The sequence below is a fragment of the Caretta caretta genome, chromosome 1 (assembly GCF_965140235.1).
Source record: "Caretta caretta isolate rCarCar2 chromosome 1, rCarCar1.hap1, whole genome shotgun sequence".
In the NCBI taxonomy this organism is placed as follows: domain Eukaryota; kingdom Metazoa; phylum Chordata; order Testudines; family Cheloniidae; genus Caretta; species Caretta caretta.
In genome coordinates, this window is record NC_134206.1 from 325978862 (window position 1) to 326006185 (window position 27324).

Genomic DNA, 27324 nt, shown 5'->3' on the forward strand with positions numbered 1-27324 from the left:
TGTTCTCACAGTTTCCAGAAAGCAGCAACCACAGCAGGAGGCAAATACTCTCATCTTTCAGGCCAGCCATTTATTTACTAGTAAAACTTTCCTCTCAGCACTAAGCTAACTTTGTTGCCTAATGATTAAGCCCATATGTGCCCCTTTCTGGAGCCCAGAGAGTTTAATAATTAGGTCAGAAGAAGAGGAGTAGGAGTTGAGAAGTGACTGTTTGCCCCTCTCAGCTGCTCAATCCCCTCCCCCCTGCCTTCCCAGTGATTGATGATGAGGTAGGAAAGCTACCATTACAATAACAAACTCCTCCACTCTCCCAGCAAATCCTGTCTCACCCACATCCCCTCCTGCCCCCACAGAGTCCAGGGGAAGAAAGGAGAATTCTGCATTCAGAAGTGCTCAGTTTCAATGCTCACCACTAATGAGAAACAGCCTTAGGGCCAGACTGCACTTCAAGTAGAACTGTGACTGAGAAGCCAGCTGCAGCATGCTTCCACTCGGTAGATGAGACCTTAGACATGTACCAAAACATGAGCAATATCCTCACGTACATTCAGAGGCCCCATCCACACACCAGCTTTTTACAGTGGTGCTAAGGAGTTGGGGCATGGCTGGTTAAACACATGATTTGCATCCCAACAGCATATGCTTAATAATCAGTTACTAACTGGTGAATATTAACTGTGCATTTAGCTGCCTGATCTGGGACATGGTTCAGTTCCTGTCAGCAGTGATGCACACCAGTATTTTATTGCATTGACAGACCATTCCACCCATGCTAACGTTAACTAGTAAGCGGTCAGACATCCATCCCAGAGTGCACATTCCCTCCATCATGAGGGTGCCATTTGGTGTGCCTGATCTCTAAGGACTCTGCCCCAGAGCGTGTAGCTGGCTTCTTCACCCAGAAGATGTGGGCTGATTTAAAATTCCCAGCACTTTCTCTTACTGGACATTGTCTAGATAGTTGAACATTGTGAGCTGCAGAACAGCCTCTTCTTCCCATAAATCTAGGAAGAAGGGGAAAGGGAGAACAAAATCAAAATACCCAGAGGTCTTGGCACAAGCAGCTGCTGCTGAGGCACTATGGGATACTGCGACACAGAAGTCCATCTGTAGTTCACTTACTCTGTGTCAGCAATTTTTGTCAGGCCTGCCAGACTCACTACACCTAACACACTGTTGTCATAATATAGACCCAAAAGATGGCAAGTAATATAATTGGAAAACTAATAGATCATTGATATTCTTGTGTGGTGTATGTACAGGGCATGTACAAAGAGTTATGGATATGTGCTAGAATTATGTTCTTAAAATGTGTCAGGCAAGTCATGCATAAGGCCAGTCTGCCCTAAACAGTGGAGTGTGTATTTGCTTGGCTGACCATCCTGGTCATCAGGCAGAGACAATGAAGGTGTATTTATATAAAATGGTAAACAAAGCCATCAAACTGACATGAGGAGGAGGTAACGACTCAACTGTCACCGACGGGGTGGGAAGAACCAGTATGAAGTCTTCACCAGACCACATGGTGTCTTTTCCCATAAGTTGTGAGTTTACTGAACTTTAAAGACAGGGGTCTGAACCTCAAATGATAAATAATTGAATCAACTGACTGTATACAATATTACTGTACTATAAAAGTATGCCAGGTAAGATCTTTTATGAAAGCTAATGATACACTGGTGATTAATATCATTGCAAAATGTATGTATTAACACTATATAAGGACAGGTTTCAGAGTAACAGCCGTGTTAGTCTGTATTCGCAAAAAGAAAAGGAGTACTTGTGGCACCTTAGAAACTAACCAATTTATTTGAGCATAAGCTTTCGTGAGCTACAGCTCACTTCATCGGATGCATACTGTGGAAACTGCAGAAGACATTATATACACACAAAGCATGAAAAAATACCTCCCCCCACCCCACTCTCCTGTGATCACTTTAGATAAGCTATTGCCAGCAGGAGAGTGTGGTGGGGGGAGGTATTTTTTCATGCTTTGTGTGTATAAAAGATCTTCTACACTTTCTACAGTATGCATCCGATGAAGTGAGCTGTAGCTCACGAAAGCTTATGCTCAAATAAATTGGTTAGTCTCTAAGGTGCCACTAGTACTCCTTTTCTTTTTACTATATAAGGAATTATGAATACTCACTTATATTATTCTTTAAAGTCTGTGACCAAAAACAGGTTTTTTCCCCCAGACAAGAGGGAAAGCAGCTATCTACCTCTCTGCAATGAAATTAAGCAAGATGTGACCAAAAAACAATGGACTCCCTATTTACATACGAATCAGCAAGGGGATGAGAAGTCCACAGGAAGGGAAGAACAGCAAAAGGTATCCTGAGTCTGGGGACAAAACACTGAGTTTGGGAAGATATAAGGAGAGAGAAGAAACCATCTTGACATCCATCACTGGACAGACACAAGGGGCCAGAGCTCTTGGAAGCGGAGAAAGATGGGTCCTTCAGCCAAGGGGATTGAAGTCTCTGGGAACGGAATATAGGTGAGAAACCAGCTTAGGCAAAGATCTTTCACCTAGGAAGTCAAGTGAAACCAGCACCATGTACTTCTGTGAAAGGTCCTGACTGAGAGAAAATGGCAAAAATTTAAAAATTGTTAAGGAATCTACCTTGAACAAAGACTGTAGATTATTAAATTAGGTCTTAGCCATTAGAAAATATTTTTACTTTTATTTGCTTGTGACCATTTTGTTTTATACCTTGTATTTGAACAAACTTAAAACCTCTCTTTTTGTTAATAAATCTGTTTTAGTTTTAGTGTAAACCAACCTCATGCTGTGTTTGAATTGAAGTGATCGTTAACTCCAGTTAAAGTGATAAGTTGTGCTTTTGTCTCTTTAAGGCGCAACGAACCTTATTAATTCTCTGAGCGTTTCAGGAGAGAGCGTTTCAGGGAAGAGGGTCTTGGGGAAATTTGGGACCCGGGGTGTTTGGGGTAAGTAGTAACCAAGGCTGGTGGAGAGCACAGTAGGGTTGCTGGGGTCAAAGCACTGAACTAGGGCTGCACAGCACACAGGGGCTCAGGGAACTGCATGCTTGTCTGCATGCTTTTGGGGGCTGGGCTGTGAGCCACAGCTGTAGAGCATTTTAAGGCACCCAAGGTTACAGGGCAGGAGGTGACAGAATCTCCAGCTGGTCTGGATTTCAATCCAAAATGTTACAGATGCCTTCCCAGAATATACTCAAGTAATGGTTAAGCAGCATCATAGAAGTGTAGGATGGGAAGGGACCTCAACTGGTCATCTAGTCCAATCATCTGTACTCGAGACAGATAATACATAATAACTAGACCATTCCTGACAGGTGTTTCTATAACCTGTTCTTAAAAACCTCCAATGATGGAGATTCCATAAGCTTCCTAGGAAATTTGTTCCAGTGCTTAACTACCCTGGCCGTTAGGAAGCTTTTCCTAATGTCCAACTTAAACCACCTTTGCTACAATTTAAGCCCATAGCTTCTTGTCCTATTACCAGAAGTTAATGAGACCAATTTTTCACCCTCCTTGTAACAACCTTTCAAGTACTTGAAAGCTGTTATCATATCCCCTCCCTTAGTCTTCGCTTCTACAGACTAAACAAACTCAATATTTTCAATCTTTCCTCAAAGATCATGTTTTCTAGTCATTTAATCATTTTTGTTGCTCACCTCTGGGCTTTCTTCAATTTGTCCACATCTTTCCTGAAATGTGACATTTAGAACTGGACACAATTCTCCAGCTGATCCTTATCAGCGCAAAGTAAAGTGGAAGAATTATTTCTTGTGTCTTGCTTACAACACTCCTGCTAATACATCCCAGAGTTATGTTTGCTTTTTTTGTAACAGTACTACATTGTAGACTCATATTTAGCTTGTGATCCACTATAACACCCAGATCTCTTTCCGCAATACTCCTTCCTAGGCAGTCATTTCCCATTTTGTATGTGTGCAACTGATTGTTCCTTCTGAAGTGGAGTACTTTCATTTGTCCTTATTGAATTTCATCCTATTTACTTCAGACCATTTTCTCCAGTTTGTCCAGATCATTTTGAATTTTAATCCTATCCTCCAAAGCACTTGCAACCTCTCCCAGCTTGGTATCATCTGCAAACTTTACAACCTTACTCTCTATGCCTTTATCTAAACAATGTATGAAGATATTGAACAGAACTGGACCCACGACAGATCTCTGTTGGACCCCTCTCAATATGCCCTTCCAGCTTGACTTTCAACAACTGATAACTACTGTCCAGAAACAGTTTTCCAACGAGTTATCCATCCACATTATAATACAGGGGTGAGCAAACTACCGGATCCGGCCCATGAGCCATGTTTTAAGCCAGCCCCTGGGCCACACCAGCGACTCGGTGCTCGAGATGGGGAGCAGGGTCAGGACCCGCACCACACAGCTCCCAGAACTACAGTATGGCCCTGCTTCTGCTCCTACGCGCTCCAATGGCCCCCTCCGGTGCTCCAATCAGAGCTGCAGGGGTGGTGCCTGCAGATGGGGCAGCGTGCAGAGCTGCCTGGCCACACCTCCGCGTAGGAGCCAGAGGACAGACATGCCAATACTTCTGGGAGCCTCTTGAGGTAAACACTGCTCAGACCCTGCACCCCCAGAGCCTCTCTCCATGCCCCAACCCCCTACCCCAGCCCTGATCCCCCTTCTGCTCTCCAAACCCCTCGATCCGAGCCCGGAGCATCCTCCTGCAACCCAAACCTCTCATCCCCAACCCCACCCCAGAGTCTGCACCCCCAGCCGGACCCTGCACCCCTTCCCGCACCCCTACCCCAGCCCTGATCCCCCTCCTGCCCTCCAAACCCCCAGTCCCAGCCCAGAGCACCATCCTAAACCCCAAACTCCTCATCCCCAGCCCCACCCCAGAGCCCGCACCCCCTCCTGTACCCCAACCTCAATTTCTATTCCCTGAAGTGGCCCTTGGGCCAAAAAGTTTGCCCACCCCTGTTATAGTAGCTCCATCTAGGTCAGGAGTCTCAAACTCAAATGACCACGAGGGCCACATGAGGACTAGTACATTGGCCCGAGGGCCACACTGCTGAGCAACCCCCCCACCCGCTGCCGCACCCCCTGCCCCCACTCTACCCCTTCTGTGAGGCCCCACCCCTGCCCCGCCTCTTCCCACCCCTTCCCTGCCCCCATTCCAACCCCTTCCCTGAAATCCCCACCCCACCCCAACTCTGCCCCCTCCCTGTCCCCAGGGAGTGCAGGAGGGGTGCGGGGTGCATCGGGGGCTCAGGGCAGGGGGTTGGGGAACAGGGTGGGGCAGGATACAGGGTGTGGCAGGTGGCTCGGCAGGGGGTTGGGATGCAGGAGGGGTGTGGGGTGCAGCAGGGGGCTCAGGGCAGGGGGTTTGGCTGCAGGAGGGGTTTGGGGGGCTGGTCCGGCCCAGCACGCACTGGGGGCAGGACAGGCTCCCTGTTGTCCTGACCCCGTGCCACTCCAGGAAATGGTCAGGACTGCGGGGGCGGAGGGGGCATAGGGGTCTGTGTGTTGCCCTGGCCGCTCCTCCAGGTACCTCCCCTGAAGCTCCCATTGGCTGGGAACGGGGAACTGAGGCCAATGGGAGCTTCGGGGGAGGTACCTGGAGGAGTGACCAGGGCAACACACAGACCCCTATGCCCCCCCTCCCCCCCCCCGCCAGGTCCCGGCCACTTTCCAGAGCGGCACGGAGGCAGAACAGGCAGGCAGGCAGGGAGGGAGGAAGCCTGCCCTGCCCTGCCCCCGGTGCGTGCCGGGACGGAGCCGCTCCAGGTAAAAGCTGTGGAGCAGCAGGGAGCTGGCAGGCCACAGACAATAACCCCGCGGGCCACGTCTTTGAGACCCCAATCTAGGTTATATTTCCCTAATGTGTTTATGAGAAGGTCACGTGAGACAGTATCAAAAGCCTTACTAAAGTCAAGCTATACCACATTTATAACTTCCACCCAACCACAAGACTTGTTACCCTGTCAAAGAAAGCTATTCGGTTGGTTTGACAAGATTCGTTCTTGACAAATCTATGTTAACTGTTACTTATTATTTTCTGGGTGTTTGCAAATTGATAGCTTAATTATTTGCTCCATTATCTTTCTGGGTACTAAACTTAAGGTGCCCAGATCTGTAATTCCCTGGGTCATCTTATCTTTATTCCCCTTTTTATAGATTGGCACTGTATTTGCCCTCTTCCAGTCCTCTGGAATCTCTCCCATCTTCTGTGAGTTTTTGAAGATAATCACGAATGGCTGCAATGAATGAATGAATGAATGAATGCAAACACACAGCTGTGATGACAGAAAAGCTGCTGTATAGACATAAAGCAAACTGAGTTACTTGCAACTGGTTACAAAATCATAGCTGGAGTTGCAGAGTGGACAGGACTAAAATGGAATCATCTTGTAACTGGGTTGAGGGACAACTGTGTAATAACTAGACCCCTTTATATAGCTCTGTTTGTAGGGAGGAGGACCTTAAGTCCCCACTGGTTGCTCATGTGTGCGTGAGCAGACACACACAGCTCACAGAATGAAACAGTCTATACAGTTCATCTTGTTTTATCCTTTAAAGTTTTACTTCTGGGTTAAAAATCGTATTTAAAAATTCTTTTCCTGTGTTACTAATAATGCCTTACATTATTGAAACTGAAAACTTCTAACTTTCACCATTTATATTGTTTGTTTTTCTTTGTTACACTTAGCTTTGACCAGTGATGAGCTGCCAAAATCTTAACAACCGGTTCCCTATAAAAAGTTCTGATTTAAGGGATGTGCCAAGAGGTGGAGGAGGCGTAGTGGCAAGGATGAGATTGCACAGATGCAAAAGGGGCTTGTTGCAGGGAGGGAGTGGCACAAGGGAGAAGTGGGTTCCTAGAATCATAGAATATCAGGGTTGGAAGAGACCTCAGAGGGTCATGTAGTCCAACCCCCTGCTCAAAGCAGGACCAAACCCCAATTTTTGCCCCAGATCCCTAAATGGCCCCCTTAAGGATTGAGCTCACAACCCTGGGTTTAGCAGGCTAATGCTCAAACCACTGAGCTCTCTCTCTATATATATAACCACACAGGCCCCATCCAGCTGCCAGGCCACAACTCCACCAGCAACCCATAGCAGTGGGTCTCTGTAGTCCCCAAGGTCATGATTACCTTGGGAATATGGATCATGACAGAAAACGTTGGCTGAATGAGCTTATTGCCCTTTGTGACGACCAAGGCAGTTATGTTTAAAACCGTGTTAGCCGAAGAGTTAACTATGATCCACTATCACACGTGGAACGCACCTTGACCCTGTCTACACTAGGTGCTAAGTTGCCTTTAACCATGTTAGTTAAGGCGGGTGAGCGAACAGGGTGCCTAACGTGCTGCATTTCCCCAGCGCAGACATGGCCCAGCTGAGGCGCATGGCTAAGCGCAGCGCTGCACACATTGGCAAGAGCCCGGAGGAACTATGCACTCTGTAAACAACTAGCACGATTTGGCGTTGCGGGCAGAAACAAAGGCGAGGACTGGAGCGGCCGTGGAACCCGCTGCAGCCGCACCAGCTCCTCTCCTGGGTCTGGGGCCGCAGCCCCCACCCCCCTCCAGCGCCTGCGTGAAGGCGCCTCCCAGTGCCTCTCCGCCTGAAAGTTTCTTCTCTCCGGGCAGTGCTGGGCTCGGGGCTGGAGGAGCCGGGCGCTGGGGGCGAGGACGCGCCGCGTGCGCTGCTTTCCCGTTGGCCGCCGCCCAGCCAGGGACCGTCTCCCTCGGAGCCCGTCGCCTCCTTTGCGGGCACATAGGGCGAAGCTGGGCGAGCGCTTTCTCCTGCCTCCCTTCCCGGCGCGCGTGGGGAGATGGGCTGCCTGCAGACGTACCTTGGCGCTCTCCTAGGTAATTCGCGAGGCCCCTGTTTGCCTTGTGCCGCCCCCCCCCCCCCCGCGGCTTGCCCCGCTCGGCCCCAGGGCAGTAGCGGGGGCAGCGTTGTCAGATCGTCCCGCCGCGCTCACCCCCAGCCGCGGGCTGGGATCCGAGGGTCTCGGTAGCTGGGCTGGGTCGCCCAGAGCCCAACTTGCTACGGCTGGCAAGTGACTCCCCCAGCCGCCGCCAGCTGCCCGTGGCCCGCATGGGCACGTCCCTGCAGCTGCTCCGGGCCAGGCAGCGCGGCCAGGTTAGGACCAGCGTTGCCTCCCGTGCAGACAGCTGGGGCTGTGGGATCCTGGAGCGGTGCAGGCGCGCTCACCTGGGGGGTGCGCTGAGCCCCCCCGGGGGAGGTCTCCTCTGCCCCCCCCCATCGCATGGGAACCCCCCGCCCGGTAGCTCTGCCCCAGGGTGTCCGCGCCCCCCCCCGTGCCCCGAGCGCTCCCTGCGCCCGGGACCTGCTGCCCCCGCCCGGCCTCGCTGCCCGCCTCACCCGCTCTGCCTTCCCCCGTGCAGGGCTGTGGGCCGCCGCCCTGGCTCAGGAGCCCGAGTACAGCTACGGGTGCGCCGAGGGCAGCTGCTACCCGGCCACCGGCGACCTGCTGATCGGCCGCGCCTCGCAGCTGTCCGCCAGCTCCACGTGCGGGCTCCACCGGCCCGAGCCCTACTGCATCGTGAGCCACCTCCAGGTAAGGGCCCGGTGGGGGGAAGGGGCTGACGGCTGCACAAACAGCTGGCGCTGGGGAGGGGCGGAGAGGAAGCCGAGTGCATCCCTGGGGCTCAGCTTTGTTTGCACAGTTGCATCCGTCCTGCGTTTCCTGCCCGGGGTTGTCTGGCTGCCGGGATGGCAGGAAGCACCTTCTCCCAGGAAAGGAGCGGGGGAGTTGGGCGGGAGCGCAGGGGCAGAGGCTGTACCTGCCTGGGAATGCTGTGCTGAGGGGGGCCAACACCACCCCTCCCCCCCATCCCACTGCTGGGGCTCTGCGCCCAGTGCTAGCCACTGGCACCTCCCATTCCCCTGTTCCCCTAAGCCCTGATCCGGAATCGGAGCCTTCCTCCCCCCCAGCTCTGTAAAAGAGGGAGCACCCAGCATGGCCGTGAAAGCCATGAGTGTCACCCAGCCCTCTTGGGAGACGCTTCATCACATGTGACATTTGAAACTAGACTGGCCAAAGCTAGGACAATTCTGTATGGAACAATCCTGCAGGGGCTGGGAGCAGGATCCCTCCTACCTCTAACAGTGATGAGTCTTTTGTGCTAGTCAGATTAAATTAACCTGAACTACTATACTTCTAAACAGAAAATGTTCATATATGCAATCTGGCCAATGGTAACTGCATTATTTAGTATTAAAAATACTAACTCCTCCCACCCACCCAACAAAACACTAAATAAGATGAACAATATATTGGGTGTTATACTAAATCGGGGGCCCTTGAGTTGCTTGGGGCCCTAAGCAATTGGTTAGTCTGTTTAGGCCTAGTGCCACCACTGGCAGTCATATTGCGGAAAAGGATTGGGGGTTATAATGGATCATATATTAAATGTGAGTTAAGAATGGGATGCAGTTGCGAAAAAGGCTAATGTCATTCTGGGGTATATGTCATACATAAGACACAGCAGGTCTTGTTCTGCTCTACCTGGCACTGGTGAGATCCCATCTAGAGTACTGTGTCCAATTTTGGGTGCCACACTTCAAGAAAGATGTGGACAACTTGGAAAGAATCCAAAGGAGATTGATAAAAGGCTTAGAAAACCTGATCTATGAGGAGAGGTTTTAAAAAATGGTCATGTTTAGTCTTGAGTAAAGAAGTTTGGGGGGGAGGTAAAGGAGGACCTGATAAGTCTTTAAATATGTTAAGAGCTGTTAAGAGGAGAGTGATCAATCAAGTGTTCTCCATGTCCACTGAAAGTAGGCCAAGAAGTAATGGGCTTAATCTGCAGCACAGGAAATCTAGGTTAGATATTAGGAAAAACTTTCTAACAGTAAGGATAGTACAGTATGGGAATAGGTTTCCAAGGGAGGTTGTGGAATCCCCTTAAGAACAGGTTAGACAAATATTTGTTCTGCCTCATTGTAGGGGGATGGGCTAGATGACCTCTCAAGGTCCCCTCCAGCCCTAGATTTCTCGAATTCTGTGATATAGAGGCAGTATAAATAGCATGTCTAGCTATTTGCACCCTAATGTACTTATACGTTTAAACCCAATTTAACTTGATAAGTTAAGTAATAATGTGGTACCAGGAGTTCAATTCATACTTTTTCAGGCTTGTACAGAGCTGTCTAGACTACTTCCTGAATCAAAGTCGGTCTGTAATTACATTTATAGTTTAAATTCTGGCATTTGGCATGAGGGAGGGTAGTTAAATCTGTATGTGTCATCAAGGAAAACAAAGTTGTCCTTGCTTCTCTAGTTCCCCTCTTTAAATAGAAAATATGACTTTATGTGAAAAATAGTTTAGCAAATTCCAGGTTTCCAAGACAGAAGGGACTATGGATACATGTAAAAAAACCAGTCAGTATAAATGGAGCTATATTACATTTGAAAGTAGATAAATAATCTCAACCTGAGTTTACAATGTCAAAAACACTAGCCCAAATTCTATTGTTCTAAGTGGAGCAAAACTCCGTCTGAAAGCAATGGGAGTCTTGTTCCATTCAGGACCGTAGAATTTGGCCCAAAATATATTGCTTCATAGTATACTTGAACAAACGTGTTGTGTCAGCTCGTTTAGTATGATAGTGTGCTCAGCACTTTGCAGGATTGGGCCCCACTATGGCTATAGTAAAATTTCTGACATAACTTGCAAGATTTCAAGTGTTCCCTTATTTTTATTCTTGCAATTAAATATTCTGAGTCAGCATTGTATCCTTGGTTGCTTTTGTTGCTCCCCGCCTCCCCCTCAAAGGTGCAGAGTATGGCAGAAAAGACATGGTTAGAAGGGGGATTCTGAAATTTGCCATCTCTCTCTGGCAAAAATAGGATTTGCGGATGCTCAGAAGTCTGTGAGAGTGAACCCTTAGGGAACTGTCCTGCTCCAATTTAAATAATAGACATCTTTGACCCTGATTTCACTGGCAGGAGGATTGGGTCTATATTTGGGACCCCTATTCTGGCTGGTTTGAGAGTGCTCATATAGATTAGCCCAAATAATCTGACTGTATGGGAAAATGATAGGGACATGCATAACGAATTGGGAGGATACACAGACCACAGAGACTTGTCTTGATTTGTTTGCTCATGGCAGGAATGACCGAGGGCTTGTGGAGTATGAACTCTGTGACTGGGGACTACCAGGAAAAGGGCGCCATAAATGGCACTGAACTGTGTGAAACAGCATCACTTACTGTATACTGTCGCAACATCTCTAATGCTCAGATCCTTGACTGCTGAGGTGCTGTTTTACTAAGGGCTGAGTGAATGTGAATGTAGCCTCCACGCTGCCAACAAGGCCATCCTTAACTGCCTATTTGTCCAGTGTTTGAACATGCCCCATTCTGCTTTTTACCATGCTTCCCCTTATGCTTGCTTGGAAGGAGCGCCCAGTAAAAAATCCCCAATACCACCACATTGTCCTCTTTTGAATCTCTCTGTAAAACCTATCCGAGCCATGATGCCCACATAACACTTGACAATAGTTAGCGGCTCCTGCACTGTGACCAGCTGTGTATTCAAGCTGTTTTACCGTTATCTCAAGCTCCCCCTGTTGGTCTGTCATATCCACCTATTGTCTCTCGTCTTACATTTAGATGTAACTTCCTTTGGGCAGGGACTGTCTCTTCGTTATATCTGTGCAGTGCCTATCACAAGTGGCTCTGGCATATTAGGCACCTTTACAATACGAATGAATAGATAATGACAGCTGTTATGTTGCGCTTGTTCTGTGGAGGAGGGTTAGTCACTGAGGCCCATGATTTCAAACAGGTGCAACTTGGGGCTGCATGCACAAGTTAGGGTTGCATTTGTGCTCATAACCATGTGTGTGCTCAACCTAAATATATGCTTGAAAATTTGGACTCAGTGATGAAATTCCACCCTAGTAAATAGGACCTACACTAAAGCTTTACAGGGGACTTTGAGCTGCACAGGGCTTTGTCCAGGATATCTGTAACTTGGAGAAGCAAACACTACTTCACAGAGCATTTGAAATTGTTGTTTTCTGGTTCTATGTTTCAGCATAAATCAGATTAATAGTTTTCTGTAAACATTAATATTTACTTTTGAATTGTGCTAGAGAGTAATTAGTCCCTGGAATTAGTTTTAAGTAAAACATACTTCCAATAAAACTAAAGCTTATTGAATTCCTGTCATATTTTTCCCTTTGGCCTTCAATTTACATTAATTTAAGAGTAAATTATGCTTTCTTTCATTTTTAAAGTAAAAAAAAACAAATCTTTTTGATTCACTCCACCGAAGGCCCGAAGAGCTAGACGTAACACTAATGCAAAATAAGTTTATCTTCAGGGAACAACTATTACTTTTTTGATACAATAACCAACGCTAAGACTAATAAGTTAATTGTCTTATTATTTCAGGAGGACAAAAAATGTTTCACCTGCAATTCCCTGTTCACCTTCCACGAGACTCTCAACTCTGATAGCCATCTTATTGAAAATGTGGTCACAACATTTGCTCCAAACCGTCTCAAGCTGTGGTGGCAGTCAGAAAATGGTATGTAGTTCATCTGAGGATCTTTTCTAATGAACAGAATTGGTCACCCTTGATTGATTTGGGGGTTGGACTAGATGACCTTCAGGGGTCCCTTCCAACCCTGATATTCTATGATTCTATGATTTAAAGGTTCTAGTGTGTTTTGTTGTTATTTGAAGGGTTGTTAGTGCTGCATGGAGCATTAGTGTGTTAAGCACAGATCCCTTGGTAAAGCTAGATTCTTTGATTTATACTTGAGTGGTGTTTTATTATAAACAGTCTTATGAACTTTAGGAGTGCTGGAAAAAAGTATAATATAAGCTTTAAGGAATCTCTTATTAAGGTTTTTTAAAAATATATATAGATTTTGTATATTGTGCCCAAATCTCTTGTGCTTAGTGGAGTGAGCAAAGAGGGAGGAAACAGCCCCCAAGAAGCGTCCCAGTGCAGAGCAGCCAGAACAGCTGTACACTGTTGTTCCTCCCAGCCTCTGGCATAGCATGCCTGTCAGTGGAGGGAGGAGGTGTGGCTAGAGTGCACAGTGCTCAAGCCATTGTCACCCAAGTACCCTGAGGCTGGTCCAGTTTATGCCACGGACTGGACAGGACTCCTACAGCTTAAAGCCACTTTGGCTCTGCCCTTCAGGAGGAGTGAAGAATCAGGGCCACTCTCTCATTATTCACTATCACCTCACTTCTCTACTCAGGCTATGTATTCATCTGCCAAAGCAAGCAAATCAAAGCAAATAAAAACCACACACATTAGTTTCATGGGGTTTTTTCCCCCTCTAAAATTTCTTTCCGGAGTAAGCCACTCCTTTTTACTTTTACAGCTGTGCTCCCAGCCTGCCTGAATTTCCTCAAGCTCCTAAGAATTTCCTAAAGCTCCTAAGATAACCTTTTTTTTAAAAAAAAAAAAAAGAGTATGGAAGGCACAGTATTTGGCAAATATGTTGGCAAAGGCTCTTACTGTAACTTAACGAACACTGTGATGTTTTGAAAAACGCTTTATTAGCCCACTAAAAAGAAGTTTACTTGATGTCCTTTTTTAACAAGTGAGATTAATCCAGCTAGCTATCTGTCTCCACTGTTTCTAGTTTAGCATTCCAGATAACTCATGTTTTTTGCAATAGACTTGGCAACCTACCAACAGAAAAGTTTTAGCTTATAAGGTCACGCAAATGTCCCTCAAAAATAAACAACAAATGATTCTTTCTTTCTCCATGTAGGCATAAAGCAGCAAGGATCGTTGTATTTCTATGTGTTCCCCACACAAAATTATAGCTGTTTAAAAGTTGGAAAGCACCATATTTCCTTGGGTTATTCTACTTGTCTTCCTCTCCTCCCCTCCCCACACCCCTTTAAATCATCTTATTTGTTTTTATGCTACAAACTAGAATGTAATGAGTTTCCAGCTGTTTCAAGAGATCTTTTCACATGCATCAGATAACTGGTTGTGTTATCTTCCTTCAGTATACAGTCCTAAAATTTTGATCATTTATAGTTCTACAACTTGAAAAATCTCTCTTGCTGCTGGTAAGTTGGAAAGCTTTCATTAATGAGTGAGGGGACCTGAAAAGTCAATTTCTGTAAAATTTAACCTTTCATTTGAAAAACAATTGTAGGCTTCTATCCCTTACAGTTATAAAAATAATCTTTAAACTGTGAACCCCTGCAGTGCAATCTCTGACTGTGTAGACAAAGGGCTCCTATGCCTCTGTTTCTGCCCATAAGTTTCTCCAAGCAGCTGCTGAGTGAAATTAGCAAGAATATGCTGGGTTTCATTGCTGATATTCAGGAAGTTGTAGGCAGGTGTATGGCAGTTTCATGATACAGTAGACCCTCAGAGTTACGAACTGATCAGTCAATTACACGTCTCATTTGGAACCAGAAGTATGCACTCAGGCAGCAGCAGAGATAAAAGAAAAAAAAGCAAATACAGTTCAGTATTGTGTTAAACTACTAAAAATATAAAGGGAAAGTTTAAAAAAAAATTGACAAGGTGGGGAAATTGTTTTTGTGCTGTTTCATTTAAATTTGAGATAGTTAAAAGCAGCATTTTTCTTCTGCATAGTAAAGTTTCAAAGCTGTATTAAGTCAGTGTTCAGTTGTAAACTTCTAAAAGAACAACCATAACATTTTATTCAGAGTTACAAACAACCTTCATTCCCGAGGTGTTGGTAACACTGAGGTTCTACTGTACCACTAAGAAAACTATGTGCCACATCAGAGGCAGGTATGGGGGATATACATGGCTGAGGAGGATTTGGGAAATAGGCTGGGGCAGAGTAGCAAAGACACCTTCACTTCCTTGGGATAGCCAGGAGGCTCTGAGGTCAAGGTCAAAGAAGAGAGAGGAAAAAGCTCCCATCCAACAAGCAGAGGTTGGGGGCAGGTGTGTGTGTGTCTTACAACTGGAGAGACCCACTGCCAGAGGCTGATACTAGAACTGGAGCCCTCAGCCAGTGTCCAGCATCGCCACTATGGTATGAATTCCATCACCCTGAATCTTATCAGCAGCTGAGGGAGGGGGCAGGGCTTCTCATCAGGGCATCATAAGGGAGGCCACCTCCAGTCCCCCGGCTATCTTTTTGTATCTGCCTCTGTCTAGCAACTTTAGTTCTGTTATACAAACCAAGATAAGGGTAATCCAGTCTCATGCTTTGGGTGTATGCTGATTGACACAGGAGACAGGAAAGAATGCCCCAGCTCCTTCTGTTATGCAGCATTGCGTAACTAGCTAGAAGTGAAATCAATATCCTCGTCTGTAAAACTAGAATTAAATAGGCTTTGGGCAGGGGACCTACATGGGGCTTAGGGAAGTTTGTTGGTACTAGTCCAGTTAATTCAGGCCCTCACCTGATCACTAGGCTGCCCCAAACACCCGTGTTCCTAGGCAGAGAGCCATTTGCAGAATTCCAGAATCCCTCTGCATGAGAGCTCAGCAGTCCAGCTCCTAGCAGAAAGCATTATGGTTCATTTCCATTGCACGTCAGGCCTTTCGCTCATGCAGAGCGAAGTGAGGGCCAGGATTTCATCCTTAGTGGACTGTAGAGTTTTTCACTTTCTTCTAAAGCATCCGATAGAGGCCTCTGCAGAAGGTTGGATACCAGACTAGTTCTGCATTGTGTGTGATCTTGTGTGTGAATCACTTAACCTCCCCATGCCTGAGTAATGGGGTATTGTAAAATGTAAAATCTGTAAAACAGGATAATGATACTGGAAATACCTCAACTACTGGGGTAAAGTGAAATATGCTAAATGTCATACAGACTAAATACACATTCAGCACTGTATAAGAAATAATATCTCCAATTGGCAATCCCATGTAATGTGATGTTTAGGAAGTTTGCAAACACTGTGTCTTCACCGCAATTCCCTAACGTTTATTGTAGTGCTAATCCATACATTGTTCTGTCACAACATAACAGCCAAAGTCAAGAAAAAGATCCTTATGCTACCAGAATGAGGGTCTCTTAGGAAAATGATGAAGTTATTGCTGAGAAATGTTCCTGTTTACTGTAGAATTTCCTTTTTCTGCCTTTAGGTTTGGAAAATGTTACTCTCCAGCTGGATCTGGAAGCTGAATTCCATTTCACTCATCTCATTATGACCTTCAAGGTAAAGAATCCATAGCATTCTCACAAATCACAAACTGGAGCACTGTGTAATCTAACATCTGTCATGGAGGGCAGTTGTGGGCTTAACTGGTTATTTAGACTAAGATAGATAGATATATATAATGTTCCAGTTTTGAAGACACAGGCTTTAATAAATGCATTAAAAATGCTGTTAATATTGGAATGCAGGGGAGATGGACTTCATAAGCCTGTTGGTGTCAAATTTTTAATTGACGATCTTTGTATAAACAGATAAGTTTCTGCTTTGAATAAATCCAAAACTCATAAAATAGAAGGAGATTGAAGCGCTCTTCTGTTGCTCACTTGCATTTTATATTTGGGTTTTTGTAGCAAAAATGGAACTGTGGGGTCTTACCATCATTTTAGACTTCAAGATTGTGGAAGTGTGCAAAAACTGTGCTTTGGGTTATCTGTTTGTTCTTTGTGCGTTTTGTATTTTACAAGATCATTATCAAAATCGACATAGCTGCAAGTTTTGTGTTTTGTTTTGTAAGCAATCATTTTCACTTGGCAAATGAAAATGTGTCCAAGAGGACATCTGTGCCTTTGTTTCCTTTCAAACAGATGTCCTGGAGAGACAGATTATGTACCATGTGTCTCAAAGTACATTTTATTATGAAGGCATTAGTAGTGACTCCATAGCTGAATTTAATCTCTAAATTTTACATGCTAACTTTCTAGGACAACTGAATACTCTATAATATCCCTGGGCTACATCTCAAACACACACCTCTGCTTCCACCATGACCCATCACAAGTTACTCTCCCACAAGGTGGCACCCCACCAAGCTCCCATATTTCCTTACCAAACTCAGCTTCCAAACACTGGTATGTATAAATGTCTGTGTGTATTAGGATTTAAAAACTGAATGTGGTAAGGCAGTATGGGGTCATGGTGAAAGATGGAAGGAGAGATTTGTTAAGGAGGACTGGATTGGGACATGTGGGAACAGGATTGCTTAAGGGGAGTGAGCCTGGGGAAAATTAGTCTATGTACAGAGAATTGTGGAGCAAGGGACAGGACTGAGAGTGGCAGGAGGAAGAGTGCAGCAATGCAAGGGGTTGCAGGGCTATGTGAAAGGCATAGTAGTAGGGGTTGCCAACTTTATAATCACACAAAACTGAACACCCCTTCCCCGACGCCCCACCCCCACTCGCTTTATCTCCCCTCCCTCCATTGCTCATTCTTCCCCACCCTCACTCACTTTCACCAGGCTGGGGCGGGGGTTAGGGTGTGGGAGGGGGCTCTGGTCTGGGGCCTAGGGGTTTGGTGTGCTCGATGGGTGGTGGGCTCTGGGATGGGGCTGGGGATGAGGGATTTGCGGTGAAGGGGAGGTCTCTGGCTGGGGATGTGGGCTCTGGGATGGGGCGGGATGAGGCGTTTGGGGTGCAAGAGGGGGCTCAGGGCTGGGGAGGGGTCTTGGGGTGGAGGTGCAGGCTCTGTGATTGAGTTTGGGTGCGGGAGGGGACTCTGGGCTGGGGTAAGGGGTTGGGGTGTGCGAGGAGATTTGGGGTACAGGGTCCCAGCGGCGCTTACCACAGTTCTTAGGAAGCAGCCACCAGGTCCCTGCGGCCCCTAGGCTCATGGACAGCCGGGGAGGCTCCGCGTGCTGTCCTCACACCCACAGGCACCACCCCCACAGCTTCCATTGGTCGGAGTTCCTGGCCAATGGGAGCTGTGGAGCCGGCACTCAGGTTGGGGGCAGCGTGCAGAGCCTCCCTGGCCACCCATAAGCCTAGGGGCTGCCGACTGGACTCTTAACACATGGTCAGCGGTGCCAGCCAGAGCCACCAGGGTCCCTTTTCGACTGGGCATTCCAGTTGAAAACCAGTAAGGATCCTTAGATTATAAGATCTTTGGGAAGGCACTGTCTTTTTGTTCTGTTTTTTTACAGTGCCTAAAATAATGGGGCTCTAGGCTAATACTGGGGTTCCGAAGTGCTAAATCAAATTATGAATAATAATACATATAATTGTTGATGGCTATTCATGCCAATAGTCATCAGATACTTCCTAAAAAGCCTGGCAAATTTCCTTACACCAAAAATCTTGGTTAATTTTGAATTAAGGCTGCTTCTCACTCAAATGCAAAACTTTACTCTGATCTTGTACCTTTTTTATGGGCAATAGACCTATTTAATGCTGCATGTACACCTATTGGTTTGATGTGTCTTGTCTGGGTGAGGTCAGAGTGAAGGGTTTGTGTTTGGGTGTGATCATGAGGGATTAAATACATGCATTGTGAGTGCTCCTGTGTTCAAAGTGGAAGTGAGTTTGCTATGTAGTTGTGGCTATGGAGAGTGTTTGGGTGGAAAGGCGTGAAATTTGAGATTGGTATGGATGTGAATGTTGATTTCAATGATGACATTATTGATTTTTAGTAATTGCTTTGATGGGATTTGCTCTGGAGCAATCTTAACTCTTAAATTATCAAATTCTAGTTTGTAGGACACAAGTTAGTACTGTGGATGATTTGTTTCAGCTAAGCAGGAATACATTTTAAAACTGATAGACCTACTTTTGTGTTTGGCTTTTGGAGGGTCTTGCCTACATATATAAAACAAATGAACTAACTGTTGCTGACATTGTCCTCTCCGTGCAAGCCATGTATTAAACCATATATTAATTTAGTTATTTGAAATGCTGGTAGCTAAGGAGAAAAACTATTCATATAAAATAAAGAAAGGATTAGATTGTATCAGATCATGTTAAAGTTTGGTCAAAGTCAGTTAAAGCAAAGTCATTATGGATCCTGGGAGCAGAGTCTTATAAAACTGGCTGAGGATGAATTTCTCAATCTAGTGGGGAAAAGACCAGTTTCAGTTGCCTATTCCACCAACAAGACAATTGTTAGAGCACTAAGAAAGATCATGCAGACAGATTAGGATTGCCAACTTTCTAATCGCATAAAAGTGAACACCCTAGCCCCGCCGCGTCCCTGAGGCCCTGCCCCCCCACTCACTACATTCCCCCTCCCTTGGTGGCTCGCTCTCCCCCACCCTCATTCACTTTCCCTGGGCTGGGGCAGGTGGTTGGGGTGAATGAGGGGGTGAGGGCTCTAAATGGGGGTCCAGGCTCTGGCCTGGGGCCAGAAATGAGGGGTTCAGGGTGTGGGAGGGGGCTCTGGGCTGGGGCCGAGAGTTGGGGTGCGGGAGGGGGTGATGGTTCCAGCTGGGGGTGCGGGCTCTGGGGTGGGGCTGGGGGTGAAGGGTTTGGAGTGTAGGAGGGGGGTTCCAGGCTGGGGGGGATGGGGTTGAGGGATTCAGAGTGTGGGAGGAGGCTGCAGGTTGAGGCAAGGAGTTGGGATGCAGGAGGGGGGTGAGGGCTCTGGGGTGGGGCCGGAAAAATGGAAAAATATTACCATTGTTCTGTATGTGTCTCTTGACAAGAGACCAAGGATAAGAAAGGGGAAATATGTACAACTGGATTCCCTCCTCTGTGCTCCATCGTTCTAGGCCCCGCCCCATCTGACAGGAAATGAGAGGCCTCTTTGATCTTCCTGTGAGCCAGGACTGACTGGGATATAAAATGGGGAGCTACAGTAACTGGGGAATCTGCACTTTTTTCACTGACCTTAAAAAATAATAATCTTTCTCCAAGTATTTCTCTCTTACCTTCATTTTAAATAGGAATCTGAAGTCTTAGTAGCTTACAGTAAACAATCCTTTATTCTAAGTTTGTGTGTTGCATTATGAGTATGTTTAAATGTCTGCGTACCTATAATTAGAAATATCATCATTCCAAACTATACTCTCTGATTAGATTTGCATGATTCAAATGAAGGCCTTACCATAATCTGTCTCCAAAAATGAGCTGTAGCTCACGAAAGTTTATGCTCAAATAAATTTGTTAGTCTCTAAGGTGCCACAAGTACTCCTTTTCTTTGTGTGTAGTAGCAGTAGTAAAAAGAAAATTGGGACGAAAATAGAAAAAATATCATTCTATAGAAGAAGTCTTGAAATTCAGGCACACGAGTTGCTCCTTCTAACAATTGATTCCAAATAATATTTAATAGTATATAACCATTTGCTGTTTTTTGGTTTTGTTAAGACATTCCGCCCAGCTGCAATGCTAATCGAAAGATCATCTGATTTTGGAAAAACCTGGAAAGTATATAGATACTTTGCATATGACTGTGAGAACTCCTTTCCTGGTGTTTCAACTGGACCCATGAAGAAAGTAGACGATATCATTTGTGATTCCCGATATTCTGACATTGAACCTTCAACTGAGGGAGAGGTTGGAGGTTATTTTTATATATAATGAAGACTTTTTCTCTGCACATTTCAAGATCCCTTATTTTAAGGTTGATTCTTTCATTTTTCATTTTTCTTTAGGTCATATATCGTGCTTTAGATCCAGCTTTTAGAATTGAAGACCCATATAGTCCAAGAATTCAAAGTATGTACATAGTTACTTTTCTTTCGCATTCTAACTCTTGTATTTTTAAATGGGGGGGGGGTGGAACTTACAAGCAAAAAATCAGCCCCAGTACGGCCTCAGAACTGCACCAGGAACCAGGGGTCCGCTCCACTGACTTTAATGGGTCTCCACATGGGAATAAGAACCAGTGTTGCCAACTCATGGTTTTTTACCATGAGTCTCATTACGGTTGATGTTTTTCGTAAAGGCTCAACTCCTGGTGTCATGGGATTATGTGAGAATCTCCACTTCCTTTTTTTTTTTTTTTTTTTTTTTTTTTCAAAAAGGTGTGTGGGGGGGAATTCTAAACCTCATTGTTTCAGAGAAGAGCTTGAAAATGTGACCCCTCCCCTGCCAAAGAAAGCTGATAAATAAAACCCCAAATTTATGATTATTTTTTTAAATCTCATGATATTTTTAGCTAAGCTAAAGATTTTTGTGGGTCTGACTCATGATTGTTGGAGTTGGCAATACTGAGTGCCTGCCCACATTGATCTGATTGTAGGATTCACTCCTAAGACATTAAAAGTAATGCATCAATTATTTACAGTTATTGGGACAAAGGAATGCAAACATACAAATCTGCTGCTGTATGAAAGCATACAATTTGAAAAAGAAACTTCTTTAGGCATTTTACTTGCATAAGGACAACAGGATTTGGCTTTAGTTTAAGTTAGTATCTAACAGTGTAAAGCTGCCTGGATGAGACAGCAAAGGAAAAGAACTCCAGTAGAAGGCTGTATGCTGGCTGCTACATTGATTCAGTGTTTTCTGTTTAACCAAAGTTTAAAAAGAGAAATTTATAAGGAATTCTATTTTTACTAGCTTAGGCCGAGGGTATTTTCAAACATGGGAGAAAAACAAGGTTTTAATAATATCAAGGCAGAAAGAGTCAAAGGTCAAATTAATTGCTATAATGTTGTCTTCCTGCGAGACCTCTTCCTGTGAGAACAGTTACTTTTTATTTGGTAGGATCAAGATGGTGGTTTTTCCCATCAAAATACAATTAATTATATTCAAAGGGTGTGAGAGCATATAAAGAAGAGGATTATATTTGTATCCTAAGTGTTTCTGCAATTTCCATCTCAAGTTCTTCCAAACATGCACACAGTCTTTGAAGCTCATACTCCACTTGTCAGTACTTCCTTAATATTAACCCCGACCCATTTTACATTTTAAATCCGAAATGTGGTTGAAAACTAAGACATCTGTTGTGGCACTGATGCATGTGCCATTAATGTTAATATTCTGTGGATGTATGTATCAACAGCAAAATAAATCCCAGTTTTGTTTAAATTAATCTAGTGTATATATAGTGATCATATTGGGGAGAAAACAATTAATCTCTGGTATTTGTAGCTGGAGGATTCAGTGAGGGAAATTTGTATTTAAAAAAGATGAAGTCTTGTTTACAATCTCAGATATTATATTATATCTCAATATAGAAAATTGCTCTGTGTGAGGTTTCCCATAATTTATGATCTGCAGTTTTCTTGGTTTCCTTCAGTTCATAGAACTCAGTAGCTAATTCAAGCAACTGTTTGTTTGCTTTTTTCCTTGCAGACCTATTAAAAATCACAAATTTAAGAATCAGTTTCACCAAGTTACATACGTTGGGAGACAACCTCTTAGATTCTAGAATGGAAATCAAAGAAAAGTACTACTATGCAATTTATGACATGGTGGTTCGTGGGAACTGTTTCTGTTATGGCCATGCCAGTGAGTGTGCACCAGTAGACGGCTTTAATGAAGAGGTGGAAGGAATGGTAAATGCTCACACTTTTTCACACTTAAAACCATGTTAAAATGCCTTGAGCCTGATTCTGTCCCGTTTACTCACATTGAGAAGATATATTACATTAGTACTAAAGTATATCAGTAAGAGTGGCAGAATTTAGCCCTTTATTTTTCTTCTTGATTTCCAAACAATAAAACAGGGTTCACCATTTTTATTGTTGTTCAAACACCGAGAGCTGAGAGTAGTTTAAAGTTACTTTAACATCTTGAAATTTCTTCTTTCTAATTACATTAAAGACCTGATAAAAATAAAAGGAACAGTATTGTAATGGATATAAGGGAATGTATTTTATGCAACATTGAACTAACCTATGGACCTTCTTTCTATTGAAGCAAATAGCAGGGTCAAAGGGTGAGATAGTTTAATGAACAAGAACAGCACTGCATTTATATTAACTAGTATAAAAAGAAAACTACAAGGGCTATCCATTTTCAGAGTTCAGCACACAAATTGATCAACAGCAGGGCAGAGGAAAATCCTGCTGCCTTCATGTTATAATATTGTATAATAGGTCAGGTGCATTTTCCTTTCTTCTGTCAGTTTTTACCATGATTTTTCCAAGTGGATGCAGGTAGGACTTCTGCTGGAAGGGGAAGAGTTTGGGTGAGATGCCAGTCTGAAAGCAGGGTTTGTTGGGTTGTTGTTTTGGGAAGTGGAGTTGTGTGGGAGAAGAGATTGTCATGGTTAACACAAAGTGCGAGGGAAACTTTTGGGCAGATTCGTCATCTGGGAGGAAGTTTTGTCCTTGTTTGTGGGAGTCTAGCCTGCCGGTCAGCATGCAGTATGTACTCTGTGCCCAGCCCACAGTAGCTATGGGTCTGTTTACAGCCCCACCTGCAGAGCTCAGTTCATCAGCTCAGATTCTAGAGACATATTCTTCTAGCTCTGGAGTTCCCTCCAAATTCAATCCATGGTCATCCAAGATGGCAGCAGTCACGGGAGCAACTTGTCTGATTTCGGTTCTGTATATATTGATGCTTGAGCCAGGCTTGTGATAAACATCAGTTATGGTGTGGAAGAGCTTTTGGCCCCCTTCCTCTAAAGCTTCTGTATGCACTGCTGGAGAAAGGTATTAGACTAGTTGACCCTATGTTCTGATGCGGCTAATCCTATTTTAATGGATTATGGACAATTTAATGATTTTGCCCTAATAGGTTACTTAAGGGTATTTTGGGCTAAACTGTGTGCTCCATATTCACATTGGTGACCATTTATTCACACAGGCAATTCCATTGAAGAAAATGGGACTACCTTGTGTGGGTGAGCATTTACTCACACAGGCAAGGAAATCACAGTCTGGCCCTTTCTGTATATAATTATGTCCTCTTTAAGTGTTTTTGATGCAATGGTAGTTGGCAAGGGTATGCCAAACGCTCACTGGTTATATTTTAGGTAGATGGGAAATGGTGAGGTACATTCCAATTTGAATGCACTCTATGTATTGTGTTGGCTTTTTCCCCTCCTTATTTTCTTTAACCAAACATATCATATTTTTATATTTGTTTTTTATTCTTTTAAATGATAGGTCCACGGGCACTGCATGTGCAGACATAATACCAAAGGGTTAAACTGTGAACTGTGTTTGGATTTCTACCATGACTTACCGTGGAGACCAGCTGAAGGACGCCATAGTAATGCATGTAAAAGTATGTTTAAATACAATACCAATTCTAAATCCTATATTCTTATTTGCTTTTAATGTTTGATGAGTTTTACATAGTTGGTTCATGAGGTTTTTGTTGCATTAAATGAACTGTAAAGATATTATTTACAAGACATTATTTCTTTAGTGAAAACATATTACTTTAGTAAAGCTGCTCTTTTTTGCCTTGTATTGTAGAGTGCAATTGTAATGGACATTCTATCCAGTGCCATTTTGATATGGCTGTATACATGGCAACCGGAAATACCAGTGGTGGAGTGTGTGATGACTGCCAGCATAACACAATGGGACGCAACTGTGAACAATGCAAACCATTTTACTTTCAGCATCCAGAGAGAGAGATACGAGATCCTAACATTTGTGAGCGTAAGTGCAATGTCATCACTCAGAATGTTAAAGCACATTGTGTCTATACTTTGATCACTAAGGTATTCAGTTAAAGAATTCCAAAGCAGCTGCATCTGTATTCTTGGGCCCCGTTCCTCTCCTTTGAGTTACTGACTGTTCATGAACAGATGTTCTATGCTTCTGATGGAGGCCTGAGGTAAGTGTGGCCTCTCTTCTTTGCTTTTTGTTTAAAAAGCGGGAAGTGGCCGCCACTTGGTGACTTCACATGCAAACAATGCCGTGTCTAATGAGCTATAGCAATCAGATCTGAGAACTGTGTATTTCTTTTACTGTAGTTAATAAAGGTGTATGCAATGCTTCCTTTTTAGCATGTAACTGTGACCCACTTGGCTCCCAAAATGGTGGAATATGTGATCGCTACACTGACTTCTCTGCTGGCCTTATTGCTGGACAGTGCCGCTGTAAATTATTTGTGGAAGGGGAACGTTGCGACCTCTGCAAAGAAGGGTTCTATGGATTAAGTGCAGATAATCCCCTGGGTTGTCAATGTAAGTAGACAATTTATGGAATGGGAATAAACTAATGTTACTTTATGTATGATCCAAAGCTCTTCCTGGAATTGTTAGGGCTTGAAGAGGAACTTCTAGTGCAGCCCTTGATTTTTATTGAAGGAAGGACATGATTTGAAGATTTCAGGTGACTTGGATTCCACCCATTTCCATCAGAAGTCCCAGGTGATCTTACTGTAAACTCAGTTGAAACACTACAGAGCCTTTCTTGGTTTCAGTTTAAGTCCTTTACTTAGTCTATGGAAATCTGGCAGGGAGTTAGGGGAAGAATACAGACAGGAATGTGCAATAAAACTGCTCACTGAGAAAAGAAAGATGGTCTTACTGTAAATATTTGTATTAAATACTGTGCAAAATATAAATAAACTCTTGTGTTCTGATTTATTTACTTGCATTTCCTAATATAGCTTGTGCATGTAATCCTTTGGGAACTCTTCCTGGAGGGAATCCTTGTGATTCAGAGACAGGAAGCTGCTATTGTAAACGTCTAGCAACAGGAAGGCACTGTGAGCAGTGTCTGGTAAGTAGCCTTGCAATAAGAATAGATTTGTAATAGAAAAATACACTAATATGAAAGGGGTAGTGTGGCATGTCAGAAGTATAGAGTGAGATGGTGCCAGACTTGTGTGAGTAATTGAGAGCAGAGCATGGAGAGAGAATCGGTGGAAATGGGCCCTTCTGAATGTAAAGTGACAAAGAACAGGTGTTGTGACGATGGATTGGAGGATAAGCAAGAAAGTGAGTGAGCAAGCCAGGAATATTGGAACGCTAGTGTTCAAAGGTCAATTTTTCAAACCAGACTTGCATTTTGAGGGACTATCTACTGTTATCTGCCCATAAACTATGTGGGAAATCTGAGCATGTCAGTCTGTCTCCTGAGGACATACTGCAGAATAACAGGAACAAGTCATGCCACATCCATGCTGAGAGCATGTTGTCAGTGCTCTATAATCTGCACTGGCTGCTGTTAAATTTCTGGGTGGAGGTCAAGGTGTTGGCTTTATCTTTCAAAGCTGTAAATGGTTGGGGACTTGGCTCCCTATGAAAATCCTTCTTTTCATGCCAATCATAATTAATTAAGGGTGGGGGAGCTGTTGGAAGGGTGCTCTCCAGGAGCAACCCTTAGCTTTGGAACGGGCTCTCACCTTCACTTTGCACCTCAGAGTTTAGATTTGTTAACCTTTCAGATGTGCAGCAAAGCACACCCTCTGTTCTCAGGGTAAAGGCAGGTTAATGGGGTGGAGTATAGTGGTTCTGTCTGGAGGTGGTTGTTCTGTGATAGACCAGGGTCTCTTATTTGTGTGGGCAGCTCAGTGGCTTTATAATAGCTTTGCAGCGTTTTTTGTATTGTTTTTAAAATTGGGATGTGCATAGAGTTCAAACTGAGTGCTTTTAAATCAACACCTCATTACAGCATTAATGGCCTATTGTTCTGCAGCCTGAACACTGGGGCCTGAGCAATGACATGGACGGATGTCGGCCTTGTGACTGTGACCAAGGGGGAGCAATAAACAATAAGTAAGTCTCATTTCAATTACATTCTTGTACTCATTCACTCGCTGAGCACCACTGCATTTGCTGTCCCAGCGTTCAGGCCAGGTCTACAACATAGCTGTAGCAGCTATGGCATTGCAGCTGTGCCCCTGCAGTGCCAAGGTGTAGGCACTTCCGGCATCAGCAGAAGAGATTTTTCTCTTGATGTAGTTAATCCAGTTCTCCAAGAGCTGGTAGCAAGGTCAGTGGAAGAATGTAGCCCATTGACTTAGCCGCGTCTGCACTGGGGTTAGTTCAGCCTAGCTACGTCACGCAGAGTGTGAAATTTTTCACAACCCTGAGCAATGTGGTTAGGTCAATCTAATGTTTACATGTAGACCAGGCCTTAGGGTTTGTACCAGGGAAAGTTGGAAGCATTTTTTTGCTCTGATGGAAAAGGGGGAAGCTGTAGCGTAAAAAGATGGTGGTAAAAATGCCTGCCCCCTGTCTATGCTAGAGTTTCCTTCTTCCATAGCACCAGTGCATCATAATACTTACAAATGGTTATAGTGTAGACAAGACCTTAGCCTGGGGACAAGAGTGGCTTTGCTATAAGCCTTGCATACGTAACTGCACTGTGCCAAGAGCAGTCCAGGAACTGAATTGTGACTTGGAAAGTCACAGTCTGCTTCTAGTTTTCCTCTGCACTAGACCTATAGCTGATGCTGACGGGTGCATTGGGGTGGTGGAACCAAGGCTCTAGCTGTCTGCTCAAGGCTCTAGCTGTCTGCTAGTAGTCTGCTTCCCAGCTACATGCATGGGAATACTACATGCATGGGACATACTAACTGGGGCTGAATGGAGACTCCGGTGTCCTCC

General features: G+C 44.6%; 1 protein-coding gene across 1 annotated transcript in view; it reads left to right on the forward strand.

Moving 5' to 3' along the window:
- The first annotated feature begins 7578 nt into the window (after positions 1–7578).
- The window catches only part of LAMB1 (laminin subunit beta 1), a 69592-nt gene continuing 49846 nt past the window's right edge, over positions 7579–27324 (forward strand). The window contains exons 1-12 of the mRNA XM_048836317.2: positions 7579–7853; positions 8397–8569; positions 12418–12553; positions 16079–16152; positions 20223–20411; positions 20510–20573; positions 22158–22360; positions 23918–24038; positions 24233–24421; positions 24772–24951; positions 25380–25492; positions 26411–26490. Of these exons, the coding sequence (XP_048692274.2) occupies positions 7817–7853; positions 8397–8569; positions 12418–12553; positions 16079–16152; positions 20223–20411; positions 20510–20573; positions 22158–22360; positions 23918–24038; positions 24233–24421; positions 24772–24951; positions 25380–25492; positions 26411–26490 (1559 nt within the window). The 5' untranslated portion in view covers positions 7579–7816. The remainder of the gene's footprint in view (positions 7854–8396; positions 8570–12417; positions 12554–16078; positions 16153–20222; positions 20412–20509; positions 20574–22157; positions 22361–23917; positions 24039–24232; positions 24422–24771; positions 24952–25379; positions 25493–26410; positions 26491–27324) is intronic.